The sequence below is a fragment of the Myotis brandtii genome, unplaced genomic scaffold, assembly GCF_000412655.1.
Source record: "Myotis brandtii unplaced genomic scaffold, ASM41265v1 scaffold32, whole genome shotgun sequence".
Lineage (NCBI taxonomy): Eukaryota > Metazoa > Chordata > Mammalia > Chiroptera > Vespertilionidae > Myotis > Myotis brandtii.
The window spans coordinates 4,686,651-4,708,056 of NW_005362269.1; the positions used below are offsets into that span (position 1 = coordinate 4,686,651).

Below are 21,406 nucleotides of genomic sequence, written 5' to 3' on the forward strand. Positions count from 1 at the left end.
CTTTCACATCAAAATACTGTTTTAGAGTTAAACACGATTCACAGCTTCTATTTATATTTTTTGCTATTTAGTCATTCATTTCAACAGGTAACAGGCTCTAGAACTTGAAGGTAAATATATAAAAGAATTAAAGGGTTAAAATTATATCCCTTGACCTTTCTTCCCGTCAATATCTGTGGAAGACTGCTTTATTAGAAATTAGTGATGGAGCCCAGAAAAGCAGTTTTGTAAGAAATCTGAGAGCTGTCACTATAGTTTAACAGACTGAAAGAACATCATCATCATTCATAAATTTTTTTAGGAAAACACCACCAGGTGGAAACAAGTAGGAAGAGTGAAAGCTTTCAAGTTCCCAGAGCGGTGGTAGCTTATAGGTCAGACATTTGTATCCGACAGTGGTTTCTTTCAATACATGTGGATGCCGATGTCAATTGTCAGAACTGTTCCCATGTAAGTTTCTATGTAAATACTCCCTGGCTCTGCTTTGTCCCACAGGCTTACCTGCCCAAGCTGGGGAGAAGTTTCTCTACAGAACTTCGCTATTTCCACCCCAATCATCCACTAAATCCCCTCTAACACTTCAAAGGTGTTTAGAGGCTTAAAGATGCCCTTTGACAAACCTAATGTAATTTCCAAAAGCACCAAAAATACCACCCAAGTTAAGGAGTTGGGAAACCAGGTAGGTCAGAGGCAGAGAAGTTTCTGGTCACGACTCTTTGGTCCTAGAGAGTGGGTGACATGGGACTCGGGCACATACCTACGGAGGCGACACCACAGGGTAACTCTGGCTCCCGGGCTTCCTCTTCTCCCTCCTGGTCGGACACGCTGCCATTCTCAACAGGCCCCGCACTCTCCCTGATGCTCTCTTCTTCATTCCCATCGTACAGCTCCTGCTTGACAGACACTCGCGAGGTGAGCTTTTTCTTCTTCTTGGGCTTTGGCTTAGGTTGAGAGAGCCTTTTTTTCTCTAATTCAATACTTTTCTTGCCTAGAGGAATAGCAAAAAAAGAAAAATATATATATGTATTTATTGCTGGTTAAAAGCACCCTAGGAGATCATCTCCAGACCCTCATTCCCCTTTTTGGATAGCATTCTTACCCTCTCCCTTCCTCCACAATGAATGTTTAGTTACATTATCCAAATGTTAACCAAACCCTTTTGGGATGTCATTAAATCAGAAATACTATGGTCAATTAACCCTGAATACTTCAGTGTGTGTATCCCACAACCGTGGACATTCTCTTCCATCATCACAGCACAACCATTCAAATCAGGAAATTAACACTGACACACTCCTACCATCTACTCCACACATTTTAGTCAGGTTTCACTAGTTTTACCAAGCATGGCTCTTACAGCAAAAGGCACCCACACTGTACTTGCTTGTTATGGCTCTAGTTTCCTTCAGCTTGGAACAGGCTCGGATTTCTTCTGACTTCAAACGTTTTTTTAAAGGGCTTTTTATTTTTTTAAATATATTTTTATTGATTTCAGAGAGGAAGAGAGAGGGAGAGATAGAAACATCAATAATGAGAGAGAATCATTGATCAGCTACCTCCGTAACACCCCCTACTGGGGATTGAGCCCAGAACCTGGGCACGTGCCCTGACTGAATTGAAACATGACCTCCAGTATTTAGAAATCAAGACCTGGGTGCCAGGAATACTCGTTACTGTTTGGGTGCTGTCCTCAGGCTCCCCAGGGCTGCCTTCCTTGCATAGGCTCCAAAGCCCTGCCACACGGTTGCAGCTGCCCTGTGTGAATGTCTTCCTCGCTTGCCCCTGATCAACTCAGTTACTGAGAAAGGGAGACAGGGAAGAAGGCAAGCATTTCTGGGCTCCAAGCTCTGACTGACCTTGGGGAGGCCGGGAATGTTCTTGCATGGAAGCGAGCCATTTGTACACACAGAAGTCATCTGCCCCTGAGTAGATGCAGTCTGGATCCAAGGGGGACCATGCCACGCAAAGCAGCCGACCTCGATGTCCTCGGAAATTGCATAGAGGCTCTTCCTGGAGGGCATCCCACACCTAAAGCCAAAAATCACATAACAGAATAGGCAATTTCTGGTTATTCTATTATTCTGGTGGATAAGAAAAATAATATTTTAAAGATCTGTGCACACTTATTTCCTCTTGTGATTTGTAATTTCCTCTTAAGAGTTCAATTTCAGAGAGTGCTATTTCCTGTGGGGGTGATTTTGAGCGAGCTTCTAACGGTGGCCTACGGATTTCACCATCCTGGAGTAGTACTGTATATCTTATCTATATAAAACCCTAATATGCAAATCAACCAAATGGCAGAATGACCAGTTGCTATGACATGCACTGACCACCAGGGGGCAGACACTCAGTGCAGAAGCTGCCCCCAGCCTGCAGGCCCTGACTGTGCCGCAAGCGGCAGTGCCAGGCCAGCCAAGGCGGGTGCGAGCGGGGGCCCCGATTACCCTGTCAGCCACCCCACAGATCGGCCCTGGGTCTAGGGACCCTACCCATGCATGAATTTCATGCACCAGGCCTCTAGTTATTTATAAAGAGAATTCTAACTCAGCCTACCCTGCACGTGTGTGCATACTTGGGGTTCTAACTTCTCACAGGTGATTCTTTTGTCCCCAAGTACCTGGGCAACTGATTAGTGTCCTACCTGCTTCTTTCTTTAAAAATTTATTTCAGAGAGGAAGGGAGAGGGAGAGAGAAACAGAAACATCAATGATGACAGAGAATCACTGATTGGCTGCCTTCTGCACACCCCCTACTGTCGCATGAGATAGACATCCACCACAGATACTGCCCTCCAGTTCCCAGTCTGTTCTGGTTCTGATACCTGAAACTCCTACCTCATAGTTCAGGCTTGGCAGCTCATCTTTACTTTTTAGAACTTGGAGATTTCTGACTTACCATTTTATTATTAAAAATTGTTTTTCACATCAATTTATAAGTCCATCATACTGACAGTGATAAGTTAGAATGAAATCTTAAAATCAGAGTTTAGCTAGTTTCTATTAATACTTTCCTTTTCACCTAAGTAAAAAACAACAACCCAATCATAGCCCGTGAAGGGCCTGGAATAAAACTAAGATGCCTCCTAGAACTCAGAAAATCCCTCTCTGTAGAAGGTAACAGTGAGGGAAGGGAAACGCACACAACTGGGGAAAAGAGGAAAAAGTTTACATTAGAGTACGCAGTGAGGAACCCACTCCCAGAGACGCAACAGTACCTGAGCTGTGCCATCATAAGAAGCAGATACCAGCCTTCCATCATGGTGTGGGCTCCACGCCAGACTGGTAATCTTGGCTGTGTGCCCTGAGAGGGTCCGGTAGGGCTCTGTAATGGTCACTGGAGATTCAGGATTGCTCTCTACAAGGCGAGGGGAAAATGAGGATAAAAAAAGCTACCTCACAGGGTTGTGAGAGTAGGATGCAGTGAAACGTGAATGGGATGTGCGTTGTGTGTAAAGTACTCAAACACTACAGGAAGGTGGTATAAACTGGAACAGTCTTTTTGGAGAGCCACTTGGCAATAACCATTCTTTAAAAAATCTGGAGAAGCCCTGGCCACTATGGTTCAGTGGTTAGAGCGTCAGCCGGCGACTGAAGGGTGGCGGGTTCAATCCTTAGCCCCAGTTGGAAGGCAACCAATCAATGTGTCTCTCACATCGATGTTTCTTTCTTGTGCGCGCTCTCTCTCTCCTCTACCTCCTTCCCTTCCACTCTCTCTAAAAATTAATGGGAAAAATATCCTCCGGTGAGGATTAACAAAACAAAACAAAAAAACTGGAGAAAACACTCAGCAAACTGATAACATGGATTATTATTGAGGGATGATATTACGGGAGGAACTTTATTTTCTTAGTTACCATATATGTCATATTTGAAATTTTTCTTATTTTAAATAAGATGAATATATTACTTTTGCAAACAGAAAAAAATAAGAATAACATTTATTTTAATAGTAAAAAGGTATAGAGACTGGAATGGAAAGTAGCTGAACAGAGGATCGCACCCCCAGTATAGAAGAAACCAGTTACCTATGACAGCCTTCAGGTTGTGCACATAAATGACGGCATTGTTGGACCCGGAGGCCATCAGATAGCTCAGCTCTGGCTGGCTGCTATGCTCATGATGCCAGCTGATGGTATTCACGAGCTTGTGATGCTGCTGGATGGTGCAGATCAGTTTCAAGTTGGGAACCTGAAATATTTCTATTGATCTGAAATAAGAAACACATCAAGACATGGAAGATGGATAATAAGTTTACAGTTAACGCAAACAGGCATCTCCTTCACTCCCTCAGTCAAGGAAAGGTGAAGTGGAATAGGATAACCCTATCACTCTCTTAGAACCAGGGACAAAAGGTTGTCTCTCAAACAAGTATTTCAGCTTTAAAAAAAATCCCCAAACTCTCTGAAAAGTGTTTATCAGGCTCTTGTCATAGACCGTGCTAGAGAGAAGCTAAAAGAAGGAATGAACCAATGGCTGAATTAGGATTATGTTACTCTGAACAACATGGAAAGGGCACGGTGAGACCTAAAGAGGACTTATGCCTGGGCTTCATTTTAAAAAATGAAGGGGAGTTTAGGCAGTTCAGTGCAGGAGATGAGCATTTTGTAAAGCATCAAACAGCCAAACACTGAGTAGACAAACACTCCTTGGAATAAAAATATCCAACTTATTTTGCAATTTTCAAAGATGCAGAGAGCTCCTGGATCATTCACAGACATCAAGGATATCAAATACAACTGGGCTTCCCCAGCTAACATTACAGATGGCATCAGCCAGCTTGCAATCAAATATATGTGCAGTTACAAAGTGGTGTTTTTTTTTAAAGAAACAAACACATACCCGTCTTCATTGCCAAGAGCCATGATTTTGCCATCTGCTTTCCAGCTGATCTCTGTGTGTACAGGCAGTTTGTACTAGAAAGCAAAATAAACCAATCTTGACTAAAAACACTGTTCCTCTCTGCATATAGCTTATAAACCAATGATGACAGCACTAGAGAAAAAATCCCTAGAGTTTAAAAATCTTCTAATTATACAATAGTCATTCTTATAAATAATCTATATAATAACCAAAGAATTACTAAGAGCAAATGTTCTGATTATAATTTCTTTTTTTTAAAATATATTTTTATTGATTTCAGAGAGGAAGGGAGAGGGAGAGAGAGAAACATCAATGATGAGAGAGAATCACTGATTGGCTACCTCCTGCACACCCCCCCACTGGGGATCAAGCCTGCAACCCGGGCATGTGCCCTTGACTGGAATGGAACCCGGGACCCTTCAGTCCACAGGCCGACTCTCTATCCACTGAGCCAAACCAGCTAGGGCTAATTATAATTTCTTAGTTGGGACAAAAAGAGGCCAGTAAATACTAAATGTCTACAATGTCTAACCTTGTGAAATGAGCTTCATTAAAAACAATTTTATCCCACAATGAAGAATGAAACATATCTGCTGGCTTGGACGACATAGGGGTCATGGTCTCCTTAACAAAAACCATACACCCTGCCCTTGCTTTCTTCTATCCCTTTAGTTTCTTTTCATGTTGGTCGCCAAGGGTGCTGGGTCCTCTTCTGTCTCTTTAGACCAACTCATACATGCCCACAGCTGCTTTTTTTTTTCTTTTTAAGTATGTTTTTATGAATTTTTAAAAAATATATTTTATTGATTTTTTATAGAGAGGAAGGGAGAGGGATAGAGAGTTAGAAATATCGATGAGAGAGAAACATTGATCAGCTGCCTCCTGCACACCTCCTACTGGCGATGTGCCCGCAACCAAGGTACATGCCCTTGACCGGAATCGAATCCGGGACCCTTCAGTCCGTAGGGCGACGTCCTATCCACTGAGCCAAACCCATCAGGGCTTTATGAATTTTTTAGAAGGGAGAGGGATAGAGAGATAGAAACATTGATGAAAAAGGAACATTATCGATCCGCTGCCTCCCACACGCCCCCTACTGGGGATCAAGCCCACAACCCGGGCATGTGCCCTGACTGCGAAGTGAACCAATGACCTCAACCACTGAGCCACACAGGCCAGGCACCCACAGCTTTTTTAGCTACCATAAAGGGATTCTAAATTTCCATTTGCAGCCCAAACTCCTTGTATGAGTTTCTGATCCATACATTCAGCTGCTACAAAACCCAAAGCTCACTGGGAACAGGGATCTGGTCTCTATAATCATTGTTGAATGTTAATGTGCAGATAATATACAGGAGACAATGGAGGAATGTAGTCAATAAAAATAATTCAGTTTATGATTAAATGTTATTTTTATGCTAGCCATACAAGAATAATGAGCAACAATAAAAAATGCTCGTTTGAAAGAATAAGGAAATCTCAGCATTTAAGATTTCACTTCAAAAGATAGTTCTGGCATACAGACATACTGATAAGATAGAAAGCAAATGTGATTAAATGCAGGAATCTGGGTCAAAGATAACAGGGAATTACTTTTGCAGCTTTTTAATAAATCTATAATTACTTCATTAAAAAATTAAAAACAAATGACGATTCTATCTTGAGCAAAATACCCCGCAGCCACACGTGGATGCCGTCTTACCAAGTTATTTTACCAAGGCCTCACTCTGGAGGAACTGGCTGGCTGGACAAGAATGCTCTATATCCAAGATCTGAAAGTTTACAATAAATCACCAATGCAACTGAGATAAAACATTTTGCTGTTAAGTTCCTTGCTTTACTCAAGGATAAAGAATTCTAAGATATGTGTGATAACTTATTAATTCACTGAGTTTTTAAAGAACATCTAAGAAGCCTGAGCATAACAGATATCTCTAATAATGGCATTTATTATGTAAGATGGAAAATAAAGATACAGAGATCAAGAGAAGACTTTAAACCACAAGAACTTACTTTGATTGAATTGGTGTCCCTGATGAGTTTGTTGATGTCAAAAGCCTCTCCATTAAGCTTCCAGGGGTTATGCTGTAAGACAAGCCCCTCCCCTCCACAGCTGTATAAAGTAAGGGAAGGTCTGTCTCCTTCTCCTCCTATATGAGACAAGAAAGCTTATCAGTTTTGCATTCCACCAGCCAAAGCACCACCATATCATACTATCAATTGTTTTAATACACTGTAATAAAGCCACAGTTCTTAGCATCTGAACCTAGTTGGTGGGAGTAAAAGTAACAACGGTATACTAATAATTCTACATTAATATCTATAATGTAACATATTTGTTTTAAGCATTCTTCTGTCATTCAAAATAGTATGGGGTGCCAAAGCTGGAATCAGAAAGTATGTTCTCAAAGTTTTTGAATTTTTATATTTTCTTTCAGAAATAAGTACTCTACTCTTTGGGCATTTAAATATATAGAGCTGCAGGAATGTCTATGACTAACTATAAGGAGCAAACTTCCTTAGTGTTACAGCAATCCTCTTGTTGATTTTTAAGAAGCAAACAGTAGTTGTGATGGCTTTCTGTAAGGGCAAGTTTTACTCTCACCACTGTTAGAACTCTGCCTGACACAAATCAAGGATCCAGTAAACATTTGTTAGGTGAATGAATGAAAGATGATTGCAATGCTGTTTGAGTTCTGATGATTGACACCATCCTCTCTATGTAATGCAGTTACTATGGAAATTTACAGATGTTTCATTATAGAAGAGTAAGAAAACCAAAGATTTTTGCTGAACACACTCATTTTGAAAGATATTCTGAAGGAACTATCACTTTAGGAATAAGAAAGAGAAAGACAAGGCTGAGGAAAAGCCTAGAAGAGGAAACGCGTCAGAATACAATGAAAGGCAAAAAGAGGTCACTTGAGAATCTCAGTTTGCTTTAGAGTTTAGGGAGGCTTGTTCTGGGTGAATCGTTTCTGACCTTTCACCCAGCACGTCTGCCCTCACAGACCCCTGGCTACATAGCAGCCAGCATAAGCAGTCACCGCACTGGAATATTTAGGACTCTTGAATATCCGAGGGTTAAACTGTAAGAAAGAGAATATTCTTGCATTTGTAAGAAAATGGCTCCGACACTTACCAAGTGACAGGGAAGGTATTGGTGGCCCCCAGGCTAAACTATACACAGTCTTCTTATGGTATGTGCTGGAAATCTGTGGAGGTCTAAGAGAAGGGGGATTACAAACAGAAAGATTTAAACAAAACGGCATAGTGGAAATAAACACTTTTTCCTTGTAAAAGGTTCCTATTATAAACTTATTTGCTGATATTAGAGAAAAACAATTTAACAGTACCCTTCTCCAAATAGCTGATTTGTAAAAAAGCAAATACTTAAATGACATACCATGTAATGATATCTACTAACAAAATCAGTAAGTCTCAAATACACTTTAAACACAGAAAAAATGTTACCTCCCTCTCCCCACCCAACCCGCTCATCTGGTCAGTTTATAAACATTTTCCCCATCTCTCCCTCTGAGTTGCCTACTTTACTTAAATATCAAATATGTTAATATTACTGTAGTTATATAGCAGTGTAAAGGCCATCCCAGTGAGAGGCAGATAGGACTAGATAGAAAATGCAAACTGCTCAGCACAGAACTAAAGCTACTGCTAAGCATACACTATCACCATGCAAATGTCTCCACCTCATAGTCAAGTAAAAGACTAAATGTAGTTTTAGGTTTACCCTGTCTTTAATACCACATTCTTAAACTAAGAGAAGATTTTAGATAGACTTTAAAGTTTTTTATTGTTTCTTTTTTAAAGAAACCTTGGTCTCAAAAGTGTTTCTTACGGTTCCTGTGGTGGTTAATAATATGTGAGGTGTCAAAGGCAGGGTGGTTATTACCTTCAGTGCATACTATTTTCTTTGTATGACTTTAGAATTCCGAGATTCCGGAACCTATGGCTGAACTAGCTGTTGACTTATTTACTTCCATGTGTCTGACATATTGTTATTATTCTAGACAATAAACGAAAATTTCTTTGGCTAAAGGAAACAGAATAGCAGCTCTGGCTGAATGCCTAAGAATAATTTGTCCACAGCAACATCCTTCCTCCTAATCATACCTTTTCTAGTGTTATACAGTTTTATTTTCTTAGATGTTTCTTTGAAATAGGTTTTTGAGAATTAAAAATGGGGGGGAGGGGGAATTGGAGCCCTGGCTGGTGTTTCCCAGTGGTTAGAGCATCGGCCTGCACACCAGAGGGGGTCACAGGTTGGATTCCGCAGGTTCGAGCCCCACCCCCAGTCAGGGTAAGTGCCGGAGGCAGCCAATCGATGTGTCTCTCTCACATCCATGTTTCTCTCTTCTCTCTCTCCCCCTCTCCCCACTATACTGCCCCCTCCCCTCCCACTCTCTCTAAAAATCAATGGAAAAAATATCCTCGCTCTTTGGGTGAGGAGAAAAATAGTTAACTACATATAGATTACACATTAGTACTTAAATAATCGCAAAAAGGTTAGCACCGCAGTATAATAATTCTCACTTGAAGCAAATAATGTACAACAGAGGCAGGCAAACTTATCTTGCAAAGGGCCAGATAGTGAACATTTTAGGCTTTTTGAGCCATGCTATCTCCGTCACAATTAGTCCACTCTGCTGTGGTACTATGAAAGCAGCCCCAGACAAGATATAAACAAATGAGGATGGCTGGGTTCCAATAAAACTTAATTTAATTTAATTTGTATATGGCTGGACATTAGGTCATACTATAGAACTACTATTTAAAAAATCGAGGGAAAAGGAAATACTTTATATTCCCACAAGTCAGAACCACCATAACCTGAAAATTATTTACTTATTTTTAAAAGAGAGAGAGGGAGGGAAAGGGAGAGAAAGGAGAAACATCGACGTGAGAGAGAAACATTAATTGGTTGCCTCTAGTATACACCCCGACAGGGGACCGAACCAGCAACTTGGGCATGTGCCCTGAGTGGGAATCGCACAGGTGACCTTTTTGTGCACAGGACGATGCTCAACCCACTGAACCACACTGGCCAGAGCTGAAAAATACATTTTTAAAATTAAACCTCGAGTTTTAAGCCTGTTTCAGAGCCACACACTCTCACACACACACACTCGCTCTCTTAATATAAAATAGTATATAGTAAAGATTGTTCTTATTATAATGGCAAATTCTGAAAACTGTAACAAAGAATAGTCATTGAACAGTCAAACCGTCATATTCCTAATCAGGAAGCGAACCTGGGACCTTTCAGTCCACAGACCAACGCTCTATCCACTGAGCCAAACCGGTTTCGGCTGAAAAATACATTTTTAAAATTAAACCTCGAGTTTTAAGCCTCAGTTTCAGAGCCACACACTCTCACAGGCACTCTCTCTCTTAATATAAAGTAGTATATAGTAAAGATTGTTCTTATTATAATGGCAAATTCTGAAAACTGTAACAAAGAATAGTCATTGAACAGTCAAACCGTCATATTCCTAATCAGGAAGAAGTTCAGAACCAGACTCCTAAAGATGCTTCCAGGCCAATTTTGATGCATGTCCGGGTTTTTGAACTCAAACTCCATCACTGACATTTTGGTCAATGGCCTAAACAAAGAATCATCTCTTTCTCTTACTTGTTGGAGTAGGTGTCATACAATCCCACTTTTCCGTCATCAGTTCCAAAAGCTAAGCAGCCTTCCTTGGTTGGGTGCCAGCACAGCTACAAAAAAAAAAAAACATGAGGAAAGAGACAGACTGTAATGGGAATTCTCAGATTATCCTTCAGGCGTTTAAATGGAAAACGTTCTTGCTCTTGGTGTCTTCTAATTTTACAAATTCTCGTTATTTAAAAGAGAAACAAAGAAGGATTAAAAACAAAGTGAGAGTTACCGGTAATGTCACCCCCAAGACACCCCATTGCCAGTATTGAACTTTTTGGTGAATAATCTTACAATATATACAATTGAAAAAAACAAAAATAGATTCAAACATATAAATGATGTACATGATACACTGTTGAGTGGGGATAAAAAATGCCAGAACAATTTAGAAAATATGATCCTAATATTAAAATTTTGAAAGACACATCACAAATTGTCAACAGTAGTTCAATGGATTATGGAAATGGGTGAATGAAGTGGAGAAACATTTATTGCTTTTAGACTAAATGGCCACAGCAGAGGTCTCACTTTAGAAAAAAACAAAAAAATTTATACATGTGGTTTTATAATGTGCTTTCTGTGTTTTGTGAGTGGAGAAACATTTATTGCTTTTAGATTAAATGGCCACAACAGAGGTCTCACTTTAGAAAAAAAACAAAAAAGTGTATACATGTGGTTTTATAATGTGCTTTCTGTGTTTTGTCATTTGCATTCTTCGTGAGTCATTACCATCTTTTCACATAAAATAAAGATCTGCATTGTCATTTCTAATAGTTTGATACCATTCCATGTGGTTATAATTAATAATTATCTTCCATGAATGCACATCCAGGTTATTTCTAATTTCTTACTATTAGAAAACATGGTAACTTGAACAAAGCTTTAACTTTAAATCCTAAATTTGGAGATAATGGGTTTGTTTAGAGAGAATCCTTCACTTTCCCCAGTTGCAAACTCTATTGAAAATACCCTTGAACAACCTGTGATTCTCAACAGAGTTCATTTAAATGAAAAGGTATTCTCTAAAAGAGAATTACTGACTTGAAAATAAGTTCATAGTAAGCTCAGAGAGCATCCGTACCGCTGTAACCTTGGACTTGACACCCTGCCAAAAATTTTTCACATCATAGTTGTTCTTTATGGAGATTGTATTCCATACACGGATCATGCCATCTCCAACGCCTATGGCCAAACAGCCTGTGTCCACAGGAGAGAAAGCCAGACTGTAGGCAAAGCCACCGAGGGAAGGCAGGGTCCAGCAGCACTCCAGGCTGGCCATGTCCCAGCATTTTACCTGAAAAGATGAAGAGTTAAGGCCTAAATATAAAAAAGATCAGAGAAACAGGAAAAGGAATCAACATTTCAAATAGGATGGGTTTAGAGAGCAAACAAAGATAGTGTAATTTAACTATTCTAATAGGAATTGGAAAAAGCATGCCTTAGAAAAAACACACCCAAAAAACCAATAATAAATTGTAGAGCTCAGAGGGATCTTAGCATACATTTATTCCCAGAGATGTCACGTGAATTCTGAGCCATATAATTAATAAACCAGAACCAGGCCTGCCACTTACAAGGTAGTGGCCTTTCTACTCTATTGTATTAGCACATCAGTGATTTCCTCATTTGGCAAACTCTAAGCAATAAAGATGGTCTCAAGATACTGGAAAAAATCAGTGTTATCTCAAAAAGCAAAATATCAGTATCATACCGATGGGAAGAGCAGTGCTAAGTTTTTAATTGTAACTTGTGTAACAGAGGGACTTGGGAGAAAAAGTTTATCAAATGAGCCTAGCTTCACGGCAAAAGCCAATTCTCCCTTAGAGAGATTTCACCAAGAGCAGATGATTCTGCTACCGAACTATAGACAAGGATACAATAAAGCCAAAGCATGATGATCTCACATATCCTTCCCTAGACACACCTACTCTTCTTTATCACATCTGCTTCAACAAAAAGGCATCCTTGTGGTTCCTCCCCTGCCCCCTACCTCTCTGCTGTTACTGTATTTAGTGCCAAGCGGTAACAGTAACTGAAACAGGAACTGGAGGTAAGGTGGGGTATGAATGGAACTGACGGCCGGTTTGAAAAAGCCCTCTACTCCCATGTAAGCCATAAATCACCGCTTTCCCGTGCTGAACACAGGAATAAGCTGTCCTTACATCTCTGTCCATTGATGTGGAAAGCAGCAGCTGTTTGTCATCCTCAGTTTGCAACGGACATAAATTAAACACAATTCTTGAATGATTCTGCCCTTCTGCTGAGGCACTAAAGAGGGTATATTTCCGTCTCCAAGACTGAGTGAGATCCCACAGCAGCAATTCACCTCTGCGAAGGAAGGACAGGCGTTAGTTCTCTTTCACAAGCCCTTTGAAAAGAAGAGATTCTGGGCCAGAGTGTGGGCCCAGTTGCAAAATAATTTCTGTTCATTGTTCCTATAAGTAGAGAACAACTCTGAAGTATGCACAGGATATCTGGAAGCACACACAAAAACAAGGAGTCAGTCCTACGGGGAGAGGAACCAAGTAGCTGGAGGAATCAGAGGCAGAACGGTACTTTATCATAGCTTTCCTTCTTTCTGGACCATAGGACTATACTGGACTACCTTTTGAACAGATTTTCCTAACAGCTTTAATTAGGAAATGCCACAATTGCATAGCCCCAAAGGCTTTAAGATATAATATCTCTTTTTTGGGGTCAGTGAGGGTAGCAGGGGGTAGGGCCATGACTAATGTTTTGGTGAGATTTCTATATGCTTTACCTGTATTATTTCATTTAAAAGCAGGGCCTTTCTGTTAAATTCACTTTATTATCTCAAGCAACTAAAAGCTGATACTCAAATTTTGTTTACTGAATGGCTCCAATCATCTTAAGAGATAGGAGATCCTATAACCTCCTCTTTTTATATGTGAAGTAATTGAAGCTCAGAAAAGTGAAGGGTCTTACTCATGAATACACAGCAGGTAAGTCATGGACCGATTCTGAAATTCAATTCTGCCTGACTTCAGAGTCCATTCTTACCCACCGGGCTATACTTATTTGATCTTTTCACAACTCTCTTATTATAATCATCTTAAGAGATAGGAGATACTATAACCTCCTCTTTTTATATGTGAAGTAACTGAAGCTCAGAAAGTGAAGGGTCTTACTCATGAACACACAGCAGGTAAGTCATGGACTGATTCTGAAATTCAATTCTGCGTGACTTCAGAGTCCATTCTTACCCACCAGGCTATACTTATTTGATCTTTTCACAACTCTCTTATTACACAACACAGATATCGATCCCATGATTTTTCCAATACAAATGGCCTATCATAATATAAGCCTCAGCCACTGCTTTTTCCATCTGCAAGTCTAGGAATTCCTGAGGCTAGAGAAGAAAACAAAACACGTCAAAGGGCATGACCAGGAAAAAGACTTACCCAAAACAGCTAGATACCAGCTGTGTTGGCTGATCCCGGGGCCAATGGAGTGTCAACCAAAGGCGCTCCTTAACAGTTGGGTCTACCCCTCCTCTTCTCTTCAGAAAGGGCAATTTCAAAGTCATCACACCTGCAGATTAGCATAAAGTCATTAGCAGCTCACAATGCAGTAACCCCCTCTATCTGCGGCTTCAGTAACCTGTGGGCAGCCATGGTCCAAAAACATTAAACGGAAAATTCCAGAAATAACAATTCCTGTTTTAAATCGCACACTGTTCTGAGTAGTGTGATGAAATCTTGTGCTGTCCTGCCCTGAACACAAATCATTCCTTTGTCCAACGTATCCATGTTGTATATGCTTCCCACCCGTTAGTCATTTAGTAGGTGATCCGACAGACTACCGTGGTCTCACAGTGCTTGTGTTCAGGTAATCCATTTTACTTAATAATGGCCTCAAAGTCATTCACATACTTATTACAGTATGTCATTATAATTGTTCTATTTAATTATTATTGTTTTAAATCTCTTATTGTGCCTAGTTTATAAATTAAACTTTATTACAGGTATGTATGAATAGGAAAAAACGTAAGTCTATATAGGGTTCAGTGCTATTTGAGGTTTCAGGCGTCCCGTGGAGCTCTTGGGACGTATTCCTCTCAGATAAGACGGAAGTATTGTATAGTTTGTGGTTTAGAAGTTTGTTAGTTTGGTTACTTAGGATTCAGACCTCTTTTTCTCCTGGTAACACTATTATGCTTAGTGGTTAATACTAGTCTAGCTAATTTAAGTCAAAGCTTTTACAGGGCACCCAGGTGGTAACACAATCTGATTCTCCAAAGTTGGCAGGACAGAGGGTGGGGTTCCTTCTTCTAGCTGTGAAGAAATCCAACGAAGGGGACAAAGCTGGCATTGACATGTGACAGGGAAGTCCTTCCACCCCTGGATGCTACTAACCGGTGGTTCTTAGTTTCTACGGAGTATCAGAACCACTGGTGGAATTTCTAAAATTCATAAGCCGGGGCCCAACCCCAAGAGATTCTGATTCAGAAAAATTGAAGACAGTTGTCCATAGTGTATTATTTATTTTTTTATTCCTCAGCATCATTAAAGTTTAGAAGTTACCCTTCTGGATGGAGTCTTAGCCTGATGTTATCCCTACTTGGGAGAATCAGCCAAAGTATGTCCAAAAGCCATCCACAAATCCTAAAACATTCTGTTTCCCCAAATTATGCTAATAGCTACCACTGACTAAGCCCTAACTATGCTACTTGCTTTACATTTGGACAGATGATAAAACTTCTATGGTTTAAGTAGAGAAAATAGACTGCTATAAAGTGAAAGGTTTGATTTTTACTATACAGGTAACATCCACTCTGCCTGGATCTTCTCTCAATCTTACGGTAAAAGTTCTGCTCAAAGAAATGCTTAGGAAAGCTGAATGACTGAGCTTCTACATTTAAATATGCACGTCTCTAGTGGGTGTATATTATTTATTCTGCATCTGTGCATTGAAAGTTCTTACTCTAGCCCTAGCTGATTTGGCTCAGTGGATAGAGCATCAGCCTATGGACTGAAGGGTCCCAGGTTCGATTCCTGTCAAGGGCACATGCCCAGGTTGTGGGCTCGATCCCCAGTATGGGGCGTGTAGGAGGCAGTCAATCAATGATTCTTTCTCATCATTGGTATTTCTATCTTTCCCTCTCCCTTCCTCTCTGAAATAAATAAAAATATGTATTATTTTAAAAAGTTCTAACTCTAGTGATCTTTTCCATTCCTCTGATCAAGGCCTTGTCAAGTTCCAATATCCCCAGCCTCAACAAACATCTTATCCCCCATGCCACAGAGCGACCCTTCTATGAATGTAACAGAAACCCTCACCTCCAACACCAAAGCCAGATGTTAGGAGCACAGAGTTCTAGTCTAGGCTAGGTTGGGAAACAACTTTATGCATAGAAAAGTAAAGGAACCGCTTTTGACAGATGACATACTCTCAGTACAAGGCAGAATAAACAACTTACGCCTCTCCTGGACCAATCTAGGTTATACCGCAAAAGAAATGATCAAACATCGATCTTACCTCGGCCTCGAGAGCAGCTCCAGATTCGAATGGTCTGATCTTTGCTTCCAGTGGCTAAGTAGCAGCCTTTTGTTACTGGAGTTTGTGCTATAACTTTCCCATTAGGAAGTTCAGGTTCTTCTAGGATAGAGATGGTAATTTTGTTACACGAAACAGGCACTTAAAGAAAAAATAGTTTGCAAGGGTTCCAGGATCTTAGCTATCAGCTTTCATATATCTGATCTGCAAAAGTCACATTTTAAATATAATTCAAACGATACAATTCTACACATTGTGTTCCTTAGCTCTAAAGAATACAGAACCCTTCCTTAAATGACGGCTACCTGAATTTTCCTCTTGATTTATGGGTAAACAGTCTTCACCAGGCAGAGGACACCAGGCTATGGAGTGGATCTCATCATCATGGCCCCGAAGCCTATGAATAACTTCTCCTTTCTTGCTGATGTCAATTATAACCACTATGCCATCCTTGTAGCTGAAAAACAAGTTGGAAAACATTTTGTTTTCCAGTAAAATTTTGACTTAGAAGTTATTGTGCTTTTTTAAAAGTTAAGTGCATTGGGAGTTGGGGAGAAGAAGACAAGAAACGATTAACTTTGTCCTTTTTCTAAAGTGTTCATTTCATGCTTCCTGATTTTTCAAATCCTCCTCCATGATCAATCTTATAATAGTAATAGTGCACGTTACCTGGCACAAAGCTCAAACGGGAGTGTGCTTACGTTCTAAGTTCTTTTAGGGGCCCAGCAGTTCCTCTAATTACACTAAAAAAACTCCTTCTTTATACCAGCAATCCTGCTTTTCCAACTAGAAATTTAACTAAAGCTGCAGAACTCTTAATTCTAGATCTGGGTATTCCAAGGCTATATCATTCAGTGAGTTCAAAAGAGGCTGAGAAATTCTAACAGCTTTTTTTAAAGTGGTAAAGTATTTCAGACACAAAGTATCTACCACTCAGACTAAGAAAAAACAATTATCAATACAGTTGAAGTCCTCACCCAAACTCTGTCCCTCTCTTCCCTAGAGGGAAATTGCTATTTGTGAATTTTGTGTTACATCATTCCTAGCCTTTCTTTGTTTACATTCCTAAATAAAATACAGAATTATTTTATATACTAGAGGCCCGGTGCACAAAAATTTGTGCACTCGGGGGGCCAGGGGGAGGGGGGGCCCCCAGCCCCGCCTGTGCCCTCTCGCGTTGAGCATCTGCCCCCCTGGTGGACAGTGCACGTCATAGCAACTGGTCGTTTAGGCTTTTATATATACAGATTTTAAAACTTCATATAAATGATATCATGTGGTCTCTTTCTGCAGCTTGCTTTCTTAACTCATTCTATTCGTGAGTCAGCCATGTTGGCACATGTAACTGTTCCTGGCCAGCCATTTATACTGTTGTGTAGTCCTCCATCATCTGAATATAACTCAACTTTTTTATTCCTTTTCCTTTTGAAGGGCTTACATTTTTAGCTATTACAAACAAAAAATGCTGCCATTAATGTTCTTATACACACCTAAGACAATTTCTGGTTTGATGCCTAGTAATGAAACTGTCAGGATGTAAGATATGCACCTCTTTGCTTTACTAAGAAATGCAAAGCTGCTCTCCAAAGTGTGTGCACCTATTTGCATTTCCTACCTAACAGATACTTCTACAGGGAAAAGTACCAGTGATAGCTTTATTTACTTAGTTTTCTTTTATAAAATTTTCCCTCATTACAGCTTTATTAAAAAATGAAATCATAGGATATGTTAATCTTCAAAGAATAAGGACTTTGAAAACCACCAAGTTCTGTAACCTAATAGTCAGGCGATCAAGCTCTCAAGAAATAATCACCATTTTGAAGGTCCTTGGAAAACAATCATTCTCATTCAATCCTGTGTCTGACTGTACCTGACTCTTCTCTTCTTGTCAATTCCAGCTCATCTTTCAAGGTCAGTGTGGTTTAACCTTCTCTGACCCCTGCCTACCACCCTTTCTGCTCCCTCTCTAGTGCCCCCCACTGCACAGACTGCTGATCCACAGACCCCTTCCATTTTCACTATTATTCACTCCTTTAAAAACCCTTATCTTCTTGTACCTCTCTCTCAGGGGTATTTACTCCACAAAACCTCAAACCTGGTTGATTTCAACTATCTTCTTTCTTAACCAGTGTGAATAGTTTAAAGTCATGACCATGATCCTTAGCTTGGCATTCAACAGGGACTACAATTTTCCTCAGTAAGTTCATTTTCCTGTTCTCTGAGATGACTTTTCATACCTTCTTCCTGAATCCAGTCCCATCCCCACCGTGAACTTGACTCCATCTCCTCTCTGACTTATGCCTCACTGAGAAAATCAGAAGCCATCAGAATGAAGCACCCGCCCCTTCCAACAGATCTACAAACCTACCCGCACTATTTCCATAGTCTCAGCTGCTCTTTCTACTTGTGACCAATACAGATACAACAGAACTTACCAATGGCTAAGTCTTATCATGGTTCACCCCTGCAACAAGCTCTCCCTCTTCTGCCTCATTTTCATTAGCATAAAAGCACGCCCTTGCTATCTTCTAATACTCCCTTGACCCCCGGATACCTCTTGGCTTCATGTCTATGCACATTTTTGGGAAACAAACTGTGGAAACATTGTCTCCATGTACACTTTACTACCTTATATGCCCCTCCCCCGCCTCTTGAATCCTCTCCAGTCAGACTTTCTAGTGCTTATCCAGTCTTCAAATCAGAGTGAATGGACATCTTTGGGAGAGAAGTAAATAGAGTGGTGAGGGAAGGGGAAGCCCACTCAGGCAGCTCGTGTGAAACCACCTTGGTGACCAATAAGGAGACAGATCCCAATGCCAGGTCACTTTCCCAACCTAGAGGGAGAGCTGAGAACCAGAGAGACAGAGCTGAGCCATTTGATTCTCTGGGAGTAAATGTTATATCCAAGGGCAAGTAAAGACAGAGAAAAAGGTGAAGATGTGAAGAATGAGGGAAGGAAGCTATCCTAGAAACCTAGGAATTAACAACAGACAGTGGAAGAGATTGTAGGACCTGGAGGTCACAGGACTAAAGGACCCCAAAGGCTCAGGGGAAGTGGTTAACACCTATAAATGGTTTCCTTTGAGGAATAAAGGGACAGGAGAGGGGAAAGCAAATGCAATATATGAGCATAAGCACAAATAAATGATCAATACAGATAGAACACTACTTACCCAATGGCTATTAAGTCTTCATGATGAGGTGAGCAAGTAAGGCAGAAAATGGTCCTGGGTTCTATAAAGAAGTGCTGGCTGTCATTTCTGTTAAGCCAGTAACAGAAAACCACTCCTTTTTCATCTCCAGATACTATTAGGTCCTTTACGCGAGGAGACCAATGCAATGCTGATATTGTATGCTTTAAAACAAAACATAAATATATTTGCTTCTCACTTGTCAATGCTGAATTTTCACTTAGTTTTTAACCAGAATGAGTCACATTATAGGTACCTAATAAATACTATTAGTACCACTTGTGTAGCAAGACTATACTAACCAAATGGTAGGAGAATTTAGGCTATTGAGGATCAAAGAACCATTTAAAATAATTTCTTTAACAGCTTAATGCAGAGTTCTTACTAAGAGTAGTTTAACTGTGTTCCTTTCCAACATTCTCTCAAAAGACAGGTAAGTCAAGTTTCATTTACTGATTTATAGTTTATATCAGCAGCCTAACCAGACAGTAAATACTTTAGATTTTGTGGGCCACATTTTCTCTGACGCAACTATTCCACTCTGCGAATGTAGCATGCAAGCAGCCAATACTGAAGTTGTGAACAATCCCTAAATGAACGACTGGCTGTATTACAGTAAAACAATTTGCAAATACAGGCAGCAGTGTAGTTTGCTGACCTTTGGTTTATAAGTCTTGCCTCCCAAAAATGTCTCTTACAACATAGAGCTCCTTATTTAATTTATGAACACAATTGTAAAAGTTAACTTGCACAAACGAGCTAGCAAAACTATACTTGAAACAAAAGAACGCTTGGCACAGATACGTAACAACCGTCAGAGAAACCAGTAAGCCATGGTACCTGATGGAGTGCATGTTCTGCCACAACTGCTTTTGTCTCCACGTCCCAGATTTTCACAGTCCCATCATCAGAGCTGGTGGCACAAAGGTTGTATTGACCCGGATGATGAGAAAACGTGAAGCCGGAGACTCTCTCGGTGTGTCCCACCAGCTCCCCTGTGACTTCAAGCAAAACCAGAGACTCCGGGTTAAAGTGCTACCTGAGATTTCTGGCTGAATCAGGCTGTTGTTAGATGCTGAGTGGGATCTCACTTGTTCCACGACATAACAAAAATATCCGGGGACTCACAGTCAAAAACTCCAAGTGCGGGTACTGGCTCTGCCACGTGACTTTAGACAAGTCATTTTATTTCCTGGAGCCTCAGTCCTCGCAACTGTAAAACGCTGTTGATATTCCCTGATGTGCCTAGTTCACAGGCTGAGGAGCAGCCCAAATGAAGAATGGGAGCCCTAGCTGGTTTGGCTCAGTGGATAGAGCGTTGGCCTGTGGATTGAAGGGTCCTGGGTTCGATTCTGCTCAAGGGCACGCACCTTGGTTGCAGGCTCCTGGCCTTGGTCAGGGGCATGTGGGAGGCAACCAATCGATGTATCTCTCTCACATCGGTGTTTCTCTCTGTCTCTCTCTCTCCCTTCCACTCTCCCTAAAAATCAATGGAAAAAATGTCCTTGGGTGAGGATTTAAAAATAAAATAATAAAAAAATGGGATTCTTACTTAGATCTGGCCAGAGATCGTTTGGAGTAGAATAGCTGGCATGCCATATCCCAAGGTATAATCAAGACCTAGTTTGGAGCCTAACAGCACCTGGCTCCATGCGTTCATCTCACAGAAATGAATATCATATTTGTAGGATCTTGCTTAGGGCCTGGAGCTGAAGGCAACCCCAACCCCAAGAAGGCTCCTAAGGGATCCACGTGCAATGGGTCGGGGAGGGGGGAGGCCATAGATGTTTAAAAATTCCTGGGTCTGGACAGAGATAACTTCCTGGGGAAGCGAGCAGTCCCTCGTGAGGGCCCCGGGAGGCGGGACGGCTCATCCACAGCGCAGTGCAGCTCAGTCTTGGAGATCGCGACGCGACTCCGTTTAGGGGCTGAGAGCAGACTCTTCTCCCTGCCAGGGCCTCAGTTTCTCCTTCTGTAGAAGCGGGTGGCTGAAGGCGCCTACTCGGCGCCTCCAGGGAACGCTAGACGTGCAGGAAAGGTGGGGGCAGGGGCAGGGAGTTACCTCGAAATGGGGGCGTCCCAGGGGTCGCGCCTGCGCCCGGGCCCACGCGGACAAGGAAGACGGAGGTCCGCGCCGCGAACCCGAAGAGGCCCCC

At 41.1% G+C, this 21,406-nt stretch overlaps 1 protein-coding gene across 1 annotated transcript in view; it reads right to left on the reverse strand.

Annotated features, from left to right (window-relative positions):
- Positions 1-21,406, reverse strand: part of GEMIN5 (gem (nuclear organelle) associated protein 5) — a gene marked incomplete at its 5' end in the record, with an annotated part of 39,532 nt that extends 18,126 nt beyond the window's left edge. The window contains 16 exons of the mRNA XM_005870528.2: positions 758-988; positions 1,857-2,028; positions 3,215-3,354; positions 4,025-4,206; positions 4,839-4,912; positions 6,873-7,009; positions 8,002-8,084; positions 10,513-10,598; positions 11,621-11,833; positions 12,702-12,867; positions 13,965-14,094; positions 16,042-16,161; positions 16,365-16,516; positions 19,233-19,414; positions 20,091-20,251; positions 21,313-21,406. Coding sequence (XP_005870590.2) covers positions 758-988; positions 1,857-2,028; positions 3,215-3,354; positions 4,025-4,206; positions 4,839-4,912; positions 6,873-7,009; positions 8,002-8,084; positions 10,513-10,598; positions 11,621-11,833; positions 12,702-12,867; positions 13,965-14,094; positions 16,042-16,161; positions 16,365-16,516; positions 19,233-19,414; positions 20,091-20,251; positions 21,313-21,406 — 2,323 coding nt within the window. The remainder of the gene's footprint in view (positions 1-757; positions 989-1,856; positions 2,029-3,214; positions 3,355-4,024; positions 4,207-4,838; positions 4,913-6,872; positions 7,010-8,001; positions 8,085-10,512; positions 10,599-11,620; positions 11,834-12,701; positions 12,868-13,964; positions 14,095-16,041; positions 16,162-16,364; positions 16,517-19,232; positions 19,415-20,090; positions 20,252-21,312) is intronic.